The sequence below is a fragment of the Coregonus lavaretus genome, assembly GCF_964263955.1.
Source record: "Coregonus lavaretus genome assembly, chromosome: 8".
Lineage (NCBI taxonomy): Eukaryota > Metazoa > Chordata > Actinopteri > Salmoniformes > Salmonidae > Coregonus > Coregonus lavaretus.
In genome coordinates, this window is record NC_139995.1 from 24,299,047 (window position 1) to 24,311,817 (window position 12,771).

At 42.4% G+C, this 12,771-nt stretch overlaps 1 protein-coding gene across 1 annotated transcript; it reads left to right on the forward strand.

The window, feature by feature from the left end:
* Positions 1-3,985: 3,985 nt before the first annotated feature.
* On the forward strand, positions 3,986-11,702 carry LOC311133114 (specifically androgen-regulated gene protein-like). The gene is made up of 4 exons (XM_084166549.1): positions 3,986-4,066; positions 8,007-8,180; positions 8,441-8,636; positions 10,145-11,702. Exons 2-4 carry the CDS (start codon positions 8,076-8,078, stop codon positions 11,308-11,310), a joined length of 1,467 nt encoding a protein of 488 aa, XP_084022675.1. The 5' UTR covers positions 3,986-4,066; positions 8,007-8,075; the 3' UTR covers positions 11,311-11,702.
* Positions 11,703-12,771: the final 1,069 nt, after the last annotated feature.

Genomic DNA, 12,771 nt, shown 5'->3' on the forward strand with positions numbered 1-12,771 from the left:
TACTTTCACCAATGAAAGCCACCACGGGCTTGCTCTTGCCTGGAAACCCGACGTTGCATTGAATTCTACGTCGGGCAGAAATGAGCGTTTGAATCAGGAACGTTTCTTCTCATGACCTCTACAAGCCAGAATGTTGAATAAAATAATATTTTAATGTACTTTACTGGTTGTCCGTGTGGTTGGTCCTTTTGGCAGTAGGAATGTGAGACTATATTCCACAGGAAATTATAATTACATTAACTTTTCAAAGCATTGGTAGTGCGTTCAGATTTCTATCACCTGAAGCATGCGCAACAAGATAAAAATGCATGTACAAGACGCATGCATACTTGCCGAGCTTGTGCATGCTTCAGGTGATAGAAATCTGAAAGCACTACAAGTGCTTTGAAAAGTTTGTAATTATACTTTCCTGTGGATATATTGTCTCACATTCATACCGCCAAAAGGGCAAATCGCACCGACAACCGGTGCGAACATTTTGGCTTGTAGAGGTCGTGATAGGAAACCTTCCTGATTCAAACGGTTTCTAGGCAACCCTTGCTCTTGAAATGGAGTGGAGAAGACGTTGAGATAGTTGATCCCTTTAAACATGAATTCTGACTTTTCTTCAAGTGGTTGGTGTTGTTACTGCCAAAAATAATCCTGGCATTATTTTTGTTGGCAGAGACTAATGTGATGGTGAAAGGCTGGTGATTTGTTATTTTTCCCATCAGACTACTAATGCAGTCTAAAAGCGCTCACACATCTATTCCCATTTTTCTAAACAAAATATTTAATTTAGCTTTTGTCAGCTTGTCATAAACAGATACCAAAGTGTCCCTTTCAGAAAACTCTTGTGACTTGTTATTTATAGAAAATCTTGTCTTACAATTAAATACTCTGGGTCAGGGCCGAGTTTGTGTGGTAGCCTATACTGCCCTACAAAGGCAAAACGCAGTAACTACGAAGTTGGTCAAAAATCTTTGATCTGTTGTAATGGCCAGGTATGTTTTCTGATTAATGTGGTATTTAGTTTCCTGACACAAGAACAAGCCAATTCATCAGAATATATCATGGCATATCAGAAATTGCTATCTGTCTAGACAGAAAAAGACTGAAGTCAGTTTTTGCAGTAAGAAAAATACGTAGTTACTGCGTTTTGCCTTTGTAGGGCAGTATATGTTGCCCTGTTCTTGCTTGGACTTTCCAAAGCCTTTGGCGTGTAAGAGGTATGGGTCTGGGGCATGGTTTTAGTGCAGGGCTCTCCAACCCTGTTCCTGGAGAGCTACCCTCCTGTAGGTTTTCACTCCAACCCCAGTTATAACTAACCTGATTTCAGTTTATCAACTAGCTAATTATTGAAATCAGATTAGAGTTGGAGTGAAAACCTACAGGACAAGAGCTCTCCAGGAACAGGGTTGGAGAGCCCTGTTCTATTGGGTGTTGATGTGACTCAAATATGACTTCTCCCACGTTCCATTACATGGATGTTTAAGGACACTTTCAATGAATGTTGCACACAAGGCACTACAGAGAAACTAGGTTTACTTGATTTTTCACAATAAAAGTCACCATTTAGGAGATTATTTGAGTGAATGTGTTTTTGTATTTGGTTTCAGATTCTAATGTGCTTTAAGCCTGCAAATTGATACCGTATTGTCAACCAATGAAAGATCTCTCTTCGCAATAGTACCGCTGCCATTCACTGTTAACCTTCTGAAATGTAGGCTACTCTGTTCTAACAGTGTATGAGGATCTCTGTTGGGATTAGGCTTTAGTTTAATGTTTTAAAGCATATCTCTCTGATGGGAGAATGTAATGTGGAGCTCTATGACAGTAACCCTAGACACCATCATCAGTAACTGAATACAGTAACGCATAAATCTGTTTTCCTTATGATAAACTACACAATGCAGATGGGATTAATTAGCAGGATGTCAGCAAAAAGTCCTAGCCTAGGCAGCCGCTAGTGGGTGTTAGATAGTGGAGATCTAACGTCCACTAGCGGCTGCCTAGGGTACAAAAATGGCAATGCTATTGCAGTATACTTTTATTTAAATATTGCACAATTTAGGGCTCTATTCAATCTGTAAAATTGAAGCGTTACAGATTCTGCGATAGAAATGTAAAGGTCATTTTAGATTGAGCCGACATGCAGTGTTTACCGTGAATACAGTCTCCGCTAAAGCTGGAACATTGCCTTTAAATTTCATTTACCCTGTAAAGCTGAATTTCTGCAATGCGGATTGAATAGAGCCCTACATCTTGCTCAATTTAGTTAGTAGACTAACTTTATAATTATACTGAACAAAAATATAAATGCAACATGCAACAATTTCAATGATTTTACTGAGTTATAGTTCATATAAGGAAATCAGTCAATTGAAATAAATTCATTAGGCCCTAATCTATGGATTTCACATGACTGGGCAGAGGCGCAGCCATGGGTAGGCCTGGGAGGGCAGAGGCGCAGCCATGGGTGGGCCTGGGAGGGCATAGCCCCACCCACTTGGGAGCCAGGCCCAGCCAATTAGAATGAGTTTTTCCCCACAAAAGGGCTTTATTACAGACATAAATACTCCTCAGTTGTACGGGTGGCTGGTCTCAGACGATCCCACAGGTGAAGAAGCCGGATGTGGAGGTCCTGGGCTGGTTGTGAGGCCGGTTGGACGTACTGCCAAATTCTCTAAAACGATGTTGGAGGCGCTTTATGGTAGGGAAATGAACATTAAATTATCTTGCAACAGCTCTGGTGGACATTCCTGCAGTCAGCATTCCAATTGCACGCTCCCTCAAAACTTGAGACATCTGTCGCATTGTGTTGTGTGACAAAACTGCAAATTTTAGAGTGGCTTTTTATTGTCCCCAGCACAAGGTACACCTGTGTAATGATCATGCTGTTTAATCAGTTTCTTGATATGCCACACCTGTCAAGTGGATGGATTATCTTGGCAAAGGAGAAATGCTCACTAACAGGGATGTAAACAAATGTGTGCATAACATTTGAGAGAAATAAGCTTTTTGTGCGCATGGAACATTTCTGGGATCTTTTATTTCAGCTCATGAAACATGGGACCAGGGTTCAGTGACCAAAGGCAGCTATAATGAATCCCAATCCTGCGAACAGGATTAAATCAATTGAATCATTGCCAATTTGCTGGATTAGACATGTTACTTTAAAGAACCTTCAACCTCCAATAATAGGATTGTAAACCTTTGCATGACAACAGTGACACACCTCTACACTCAGAGCCATTCTCAAACAGGTATTATGTGAATAAAAGACACTAGTTGTAGGCATTATTGTAAATACTGTAACAAAATTGCTTACTGCTTCCAGGATCAAGGTTAGCAGCCCTAAAACATGTAGTAGACCCAGTGACAGAATAGGAAGTAAGGCACACCACTCGCTGTCCAATGAAATACAACTGGCTTGTTCGACATTGCAGGCGACTGCCTACTGACTGATCTACAAATCAGCTTCCATCATCAATAATTGCTCGTTATTATTTGTAGATCAGTCAGTCATTTACAATTTACCCATAATACATTACGGTTTTGATCCTCTTGAATACGGCCATTGAACTAAGTAGACCAGACTCAGCTGCGTCTATGGGAGACACACCCAGTTAAGTAGACCAGAACTGACCATTGTTTTCAATGGTAAACGGTCTGAGTGAACTATCTTCATTTATCCACCATCTTTGGTAGACCTACAGCTACACTGGCTGCATTTAGACAGGCAGCACAATTCTGATATTTTTTTACACTAATTGGTCTTTTGACCAATCACATCAGATCTTTCTCAGAGTTGATCTGATTGGTCAAAATACCAATTAGTGAAACAAATATCAGAATTGGCCTGCCTGTCTAAACGCAGCCATTGATGTGCAGCTTGAACGAAGCCTCAACGTCTAGGTGTACCCTGCTCGGATTGGTTAATAATGTGTGGCACATGGTCTATTATCACCTGTAGTAGCAAGGTTCTGAACAGAAACGCCGACGGTACAGGCAACAGGTCAGACAGACAAGACCTGCGCGATTAACGGAATGCGGTGTTACTAGCACACATTCTGTGAAATTACAGGTAAGCGAAATTATAATATAATAGAGAATACATTACTTGTATATTTGATTTGATATTAAACTGAATGATTATTGAAATTAAAACAAATGTATAGCCTTCATATTTTGCTGTAAACTATTTGCATGGCTACTGTATTTTTCCTAGATTGAATGGCTACTGTTAATAAGACACAATACCAGCATTTACTCATATGAGCCATATCTTCAATACAATTGCCTTTGTTAAAACGTAGCTGAAATAGTCCTATGGGAGTGGCAAGATCAGAAAAATACTTTGACCCTGGTGTTGAATATCAGCTAGCAAATCTTAACCTGCCTTATGACAATGAAGTGTTATTGCCCATGTTATTTTATTTCCCCAGCACATGTGTGTGTCTGAAAATTCCTGCAACCATTTTTACAGTACAGTTTGTCCAAAATGGATGGGGAATGACACATTTGTTTTTCATTTTGTGTCAGGTGACTCACCATCAAAGTCACATATTGGTTGGATTCAATATGGCCAAACGGCTTCAGAGAGCTGAGCCAATTGAGTAAGCCCTTTGAGCAGTGGAGTTGAATATTGTTCTGGCTAATAAGTATATGTAGTTCTGTCAGAAGTGGCGAGCTGAAGTAATGATTAACTAGATGGTCTGTGGTCTGTCATTCTGAGGAAATGTCAGCAGGTTTTTACTCCACCTGCATAATAGCTATTAAAGCTCTGTACACACTGTACAACAACTGATTATACTGTGTGGTGATAACCTGCATGTATTTATTTTCTCTTCTTGTGAAACCTCGAGCAATATTTTCCAAGACTTTGCTTTCAGCCATAGAGCAGGCTGATCACACACATTGGCATGATAGGGGCATGAGGGTTAAAGTATTTTGTGTCTCTTGGTTAAACATCTGTGAAATACATATTACAAAACAAAATGGAGGTTATTCATTTAATATAGCGAGAGCTTGGGACTATAAGGTTCTACCTGCAAAAAGTTTATTCTGAGATAATTGACTTTAAAGTGGTGGCAGATAGCCTAGAGGTTAGAGCGTTGGGGTTCAAATACCTGAGTTGACAAGGTAAAAAATCTATCGATGTGCCCTTGAGCAAGGCACTTAACCCTAATTTGCTCCAGGGGTGCCGTACTACTATGGCTGACCCTGTAAAACAACATTTCAGTGGACCTATTCGGTGTATGTGACAATAATATTTTTTCTGGCAAAGTAGCCTAGCAGTTAAGAGCATTGGGCCAGAAACCAAAAGGTTGCTGGTTCGAATCCACTAGCTGAGTAGGTGCAAAAAATATGTCTGTGCCCTTGAGCAAGGCACTTAACCCTAATTGCTCCTGTATGTCACTCTGGATAAGAGCGTCTACTAAATGGTTCTACAGCTACACCATCGAGAGCATCCTGACTGGTTGCATCACCGCCTGGTATGGCAACTGCTCGGCCTCCGACCGCAAGGCACTACAGAGGGTAGTGCGAACGGCCCAGTACATCACTGGGACCAAGCTTCCTGCCATCCAGGACCTCTATACCAGGCGGTGTCAGAGGAAGGCCCTAGAAATTATCAAAGACTCCAGCCACCCTAGTCATAGGCTGTTCTCTCTGCTACCGCACGGCAAGCGGTACCGGAGCGCCAAGTCTAGGTCCAAAATGCTTCTTAACAGCTTCTACCCCCAAGCCATAAGACTCCTGAACAGCTAATCATGGCTACCTGGACTATTTGCACTGCACCCCCACCCCATCCCCCTCTTTTACGCTGCTGCTACTCTGTTTATTATTTATGCATAGTCACTTTAACTCTACCCACATGTACATATTACCTTGACTAACCGGTGCCCCCGCACATTGACTCTGTACCGGTACCTCCTGTATATAGCCTCCCTACTGTTATCTTAATTTACTGCTGCTCTTGAATTGTTTGCTATTTTTTACTTATCTATCTTTTTTAAAATTGTTTTAACTGGGTTGTTGGTTAAAGACTTGTAAGTAAGCATTTCACTGTAATGTCTACACCTGTTGTATTTGGCACATGTGGCAAATAAAATTTGATTTGAAATGACTAAAATGTAAAAAGTTCTGTATCCTCATTGGTTTGAAAGATGTCAGCAATTTTTATATTGTATTATTTTGAATTTAACATGAATTGGGGTATTTAGAGTATTATATACACTACCAGTCAACAGTTTGGACACCTACTCATTCAGTTTTTTTTTCTTACTATTCTTTACATTGTAGAATAATAGTGAAGACATTACATCTCAAATATAACATGTATTTTGATTTGTTTAACACATTTTTGGTTACTTAATGATTCCATATGTGTTATTTCATGTCTTTTGTGTTTTGATGTCTTCACCGTTATTCTACAATGTAGAAAATAGTAAAAATAAAGAAACCCTGGAATGAGTAGGTGTGTCCAAACTTTTGACTGGTACTGTAGGTAGAAAACATTTTAAATTAGGGACAAAAATGCAGATAGAACCTTAAGTCCCAAGCTCTCGATATTGTGCATATCTCACATCTAGTGAAACATACATTGGAATATGCTATACAGTAGAAGACTGATAACCACAGATAAGGTATTTTATTACTTTTCTATCTGATATCGACTGTATTGTTAATCCCCTTTGGCACACTTTTTTCTTTTGAACCAGAATAGATGAGGTCGTGTACTATCCATTGTCTGAATGAGCTGCTACTGCCCTGCTATTTGCATGAGATCAGTCCAGATTGTGCCAGGTTGAAAGACAACAAACATTATCACAAACTTCACATTCAAATTCAGAGCTCAAGAGCTGAAGATTGCAGGTTGGATGTAGACTTTACATAAATGCCTGTGGATAGGGGATTTAATTTCCACAGGGAAATGGCCTGGTCAGGATGGAGCACTGTAACATGACAAAGCTTCAGCAGTGAACAGAACAGGACTGCTATTGTGTCTCTACTGACCTACTTAGTAGCCACACTCAGGTGTTGAAACCAGAGTAGAGAAGCATTTCTTCTAAATCAGGTAGTACTTTATTATGGTCTCAGTCACAACACCACAAGAGCTACTTCAATATAATTTGAGGTTTTTTATCTCACGTTTGTTAGTTGTGCATTCACACATAATATGGAAAAGGTGTGAAGGGGGATGTTCAACAATAGATCCTTCATTACCTACATTCTACATTTTTCAAAGGCACCATTTAACATACAGGCGAGGCTTCTCTATCTATACCAACAGGTATATGGTTAAGTAGGATGCAGCGTTAAGGAGGGATATCATTTGTATTGTCTTTCATTCTCGCTGAACTTGATCCTGCTGAAGAAGATTAGAGTAGCGTGCTGTAATCTGAGTCACGTGTGGCCAGGAGAGTAGTTAGCTAAGATATCTCACAGAAAAAGACTTAGCCATTATATTTAAGTCATTTAGCAGATGCTCTTATCCAGAGCGACTTACAAATTGGTGCATTCAACTTAGGATAGCCAGTGGGACAACCACATCTTGATCACAGTAAGTACACTTCTTCAAACAAGCAGCTGTGAGCAAAGTCAGTGCAATCAGGGACAACTAACTACATCTCGATCACAATAAGTACATTTCTTTAAACAAGTCAGTGCTAGCAGGTGAAATAAGTCAGGTGTTAGTTTAGACAAAAGACAGTGGTAGTAAAGGGGGGGGGGGTACCCTGTTATTCTCCACTAGCTCTGCTACCCATTCATCAGGTCAGTGTGTATCACTCAGAGGTTATAAAAGGAGATCTGACTGTGATCTAAAAAGGTTTAGAAAAGTGTGTGTATGAGCGAGAGAGTTTGATAGGAAGAAAATAGATTTTGTGAAATGGATTATATTTGATTAGTTTTATTTGTGGACAATTGGATAAAAAGTAGTAATGAGTGGTATATTCAAAATTCCCAAGTTTAGTTAATGATTTTATTCATGCATCAAGTTGTTTTGTATTTATTTTTGACAGGGAAAGAAAGGTTCTCTAACTTCTATTACTACCTTGGACTCTCTGGACTTTCAAACCTTCATCTTTACAATGCCAAAGAGTGACACATGGCCCGGTGGCATCGCCATAGAGACGATCACTGGCATGGACAGTGCAGGCAGCTGTGACAGTGTTGCCAGTATAAACTCTGGATTTGTAAGTACATTTGGTCATCCTCACATTTCTTAAGTTGTATTCCTGAACCCGCATAGCTATCCTAACAAGAAATACATTTTGTGACAAATGACTGCATCTCACATAGAATGAACAGCTCAGAATTAACTGAATTGACAATAGCTTTAGGGAGTTGTGGGGGATAGTTTGACATTTTGGCATGAAGCCCCTTTTTCTACTCACTGTGTCAGATGAACTCATGGATACCATTTGTATGTCTTTTAAATTGGTGTGACTTGCAGAGTGACGATAGCCTCGAGCACCTGTCTGCTGAGGAGAGGGCATGTCTCATGTTCTTGGAGGAGACCATAGAGTCCCTAGAGACTGAGGAGGACAGTGGACTGTCCAATGATGATCCTGACTGCCTGCCCACCCCCAGCAACGTGGCCACCAAGATGGCCCACCTCTCTGCCTCCATTGGCCAAAACAAGCTCAACAGTGAGTGACCTGCCCAGTAGGGAAATAGATCCTCTTGAATATCAACATACCGTACTTCAGTGGTGTGTATTCATGGATGCCAAGGGAAGCCAGGCTTCCCCAAAACATTGACCAAGAAAAAAGAAAAAAACATACATTATTTGTATTTTATCTCTCTGTGTTTGATAATTTTCCTTCAATTCGCAAGAGGCTGAATGTATACTATATATACAAAAGTATGTGGACACCCCTTCAAATGAGTGGATTCGGCTATTTCAGCCACACCTGTTGCTGACAGGTGTATAAAGTTGAGTGCACCCCATGCAATATCCATAGACAAACATTGGCAGTAGAATGGCTTTGCTGAAGAGCTCAGTGATTTTCAACGTGGCACCGTCATAGGATACCACCTTTCCAACAAGTCAGTTCGTCAAATATCTGCCCTGCTAGAGCTGCCCCGGTCAACTGTAAGTGCTGTTATTGTGAAGTGGAAATTGTCTGTCCTCAGTTGCAACATTCACTACCGAGTTCCAAACTGCCTCTGGAAGCAATGTCAGCACAAGAACTGTTCGTCGGGAGCTTCATGAAATGGGTTTCCATGGACGAGCAGCCGCACACAAGCCTAAGATCACCATGTGCAATGCCAAGCGTCAGCTAGTGGCGTAAAGCTCGCCGCCATTGGACTCTGGAGCAGTGGAAACGCGTTTTCTGGAGTGATGAATCACGCTTAACCATCTGGCAGTCCGACGGACGTATCTGGCTTTGGCGGATGCCAGGAGAACGCTACCTGCCCCAATGCATAGGGCCAACTGAAAAGTTTGGAGGAGGAATACTGGTCTGGGGCTGTTTTTCATGATTTGGGCTAGGCCCCTTAGTTCAAGTGAAGGGAAATATTAACGCTACAGCATACAATGACATTCTAGATGATTCTGTGCTTCCAACTTTGTGGCAACAGTTTGGGGAAGGTCCTTTCCTGTTTCAGCATGACAATGCCCCCGTGCACAAAGCGAGGTCCATACAGAAATGGTTTGTCGAGATCGGTGTGGAAGACCTTGACTGGCCTGCACAGAGCCCTGACCTCAACCCCATTGAACACCTTTGGGATGAATTGGACCGCAGACTGCGAGCAAGGCCTAATCGCCGAACATCAGTGACCGTCCTCACTAATGCTCTTGTAGCTGAATGGAAGCAAGTCCCAGCAGCAATGTTTCAACATCTAGTGGAAAGCCTTCCCAGAATAGTGGAGGCTGTTATAGCAGCAAAGGGGGGACCAACTCCATATTAATGCCCATGATTTTGTAATGAGTAGTTCGACGAACAGGTGTCCACATACTTTTGGTCATGTAGTGTATCACGGTCGCAAGGCATATGAACTAACAGGTTATAGAGCAAACAACGCAATTATCACAATATGCCTTTTTTTTCCTGGCTTCCCTAGTGATTTTACCCACACACCGCTACTGCAGTACATTCATCCATTTCAGCAGGGGGAAAAAAACATCTAATGAGAATTTTGTTTTGTCTTTTAGATGTATCAAAATATCCCAGTGATGAGCACGGTTACCTGGTTCCTACTCCGTTCATCCTGTCCAAGGCCAGGCCAGGCATACCCCCAAATAAGGAGAACTCTCACCCAAAGCCCCAGGTCACTGCCTTGGACAACATGCCATCTCAGGGCCACCACCCTTGTGTACCCCCTGAGGTCAATGTTGTGGTGATTCCCCCTCCATCAAAGCCCAAAGACTACCCTGGTCAGAGACCACCCCATTCACCCAGGGGCCCTCTGTCCTATGAGGCCCTAGTGCAGCTGAGGAAGAGTGCCGCCATGAAGAGAACCCCTCAATGTGCCACAGCTGAGACCAGAGACTGGAACAAGCAGCCCTCTTCATCAGCCGTTCCCATTCACCTGCACCATGGGAGCACACCCAGAGACCCCTCAGTCAGCCCAGCCCAGGGCACACTCCCCCAGGAGCCCAGCAAGCACAAGGACAGTCCTCCAGTCGTGTTCCCAAAACCCCCCAAAATACCCTCCCACATTGCCCTGAATACCCGAAAGGGTACAGCCAACCCCACCACAGACTGCAGTGCCCCTTCCTTGAGCTCATCACCCACAGACAGGCATTTGTCAGACCCCCAGAAGGTGAGAAAGGAGGCCTTGCAGAAGCTGGGGCTCCTGAGAGACATTAATGAGTCCCAACCTAAGTCTGTTACGCCACTGTGCTCCTCCAAATCGCACTCCACCTGGGACCTAACTTCAGCCAGTGTGGGAGTTAAAGCTTCACCCCACAGTAACTCAACAAGAAGCCAGCCCTCAACCTCCTCCCAAGGACCCAGAGAACCTAACAGCAGGCCAGTACAAAGCAGCAGCTTCCTCCATCGCTCTAGGAGTGAGGAGCAGCCCCCCATACCGCTCTCACACCTGGCCCAACCTAGTGGGGTCAAAGCTGCCACCCTAGAGCGCTCTGGGGTGGGGCTTGGGAGCTACGTGGACGACCACAGGAAACCTCCCCAGGATGGACGTTGCACTCCACCTGCTCCCATCAAAGCCCCAGAGCAGGTGAAAACAACCCTTGCTGCCCAGCCAGTGTCCCCCCACAAGACTCCGCACTGCCCGGGCTTCAGTGTGGTGATGGTACCAAGCATGGGAGAAGACAGACGAGAGGCTCTTAGGAAGCTGGGGCTGCTGAAAGACTAGGCCCGGAGAGAAGGTAGCCGTATCGCAGCATAAAGAGGGGATTGAATTTGATTTCGGTAAATATTTTTAGCACTGGTTTATCAGGAAAATACTTTCTTCCTTTTCTGCCTGTAAAACCTGTTAATGCAGTTTTTAATTTTCATGTCAGTTGTTTAATAACATGATATTTGTAAATTGTTTTAAGGGTTTTGCTGTCACAGAAACAGTCACTGCACACTTATACAGCTGATCAGAGGAATGAATGCAACAGGCTTATTCATCATATTTTTGGTATAATTGCTGTGTAACAGACTGTGTTCATGGTATGCTTGAGATGAGAACAGGTATTTGACCATACACTAAAAAGTATTTTTGTGTCAGATTGTGACCATTTCCTTATTCCCCCCCCCCCCCCGAGCTTCCTGTTGTTAAATTACAGCCATGTTTCCCTCCAACCCCATCAGAGAATAGTTTTTGTACAAAAAGACAAAGAATTCTTTATATTCCTGAGACCCAACTATTCATTTTTGTCTTCTCTAATGGACATTTGTTTTTGGTCCGTATCTCTAAAGGCCATAGATGCCACGGTGTTAGGTCCTGTTGTACCTTTGAGAGGACATTCTGGGCTCTTCAATGATATCACGTGTGGGGGGTGTGACTAGATTTTTTATTTCCTGGTTCTTCAAATGGCTACCATCACAATTAGCACATTTTATAGTAAGTGTGTGTAATTAGCGTTTTTGTGAGTTTGCTATTCAAATTGTTTCTAATGGGTACATATAATTTGTTCACATTAAATAAGAGCTTGTTAATAAATGTCCTCCGTTGTGGACATCAGGATGTGCTGTTTTTCACGTAATGTCCCCATTTACTGTAATGTACAATTTTTCATATTTGCTATAAACAGAGTCCTCGAAAAAAAACATATTTTCCCCCAACAAATACATGAACCTTTCTCCCCCTCAGTGCACCCACCTCGCTTACAGACTATCAGTCATACTACTCATCTTACACATGCCACTCTCGCAATGAGAAAGCCTACTAAGCTGTCTGTGTGTTATCGGATTATCTTGGGCTGCACCTCTATGAACCTGTCCTACTGAACAGACCGACCAGTACGTTCTTTTCTGTGCTGGTCATTCTTGATGTCCAAAGAGCTCTTTCCTTTCATTTAACAGTATAAGAGAAAGGTCAGTCTCTTATATAATAGTGTTGAAACCCTCCATCTAGTAATTGTCACATCATCAGTGTCTCTATCATACGACTGCAGTGTTATCTCTCAGTGAGGTATTATTGTAGGGGAGCCGTATCCACGTCTGAGTGGAGGACTTTGCATACAATGGTGTCACATCTCGCAACTGAAATAACTGCGGTCGGTCAAGTCATATTGAACAATGGATTTGAAAAAATCTGTCCATTGCCTAAGTGGGAAACACGATACAGAGAAAGAAGAGATGGTTTGATTAATCGATATTCAGATGA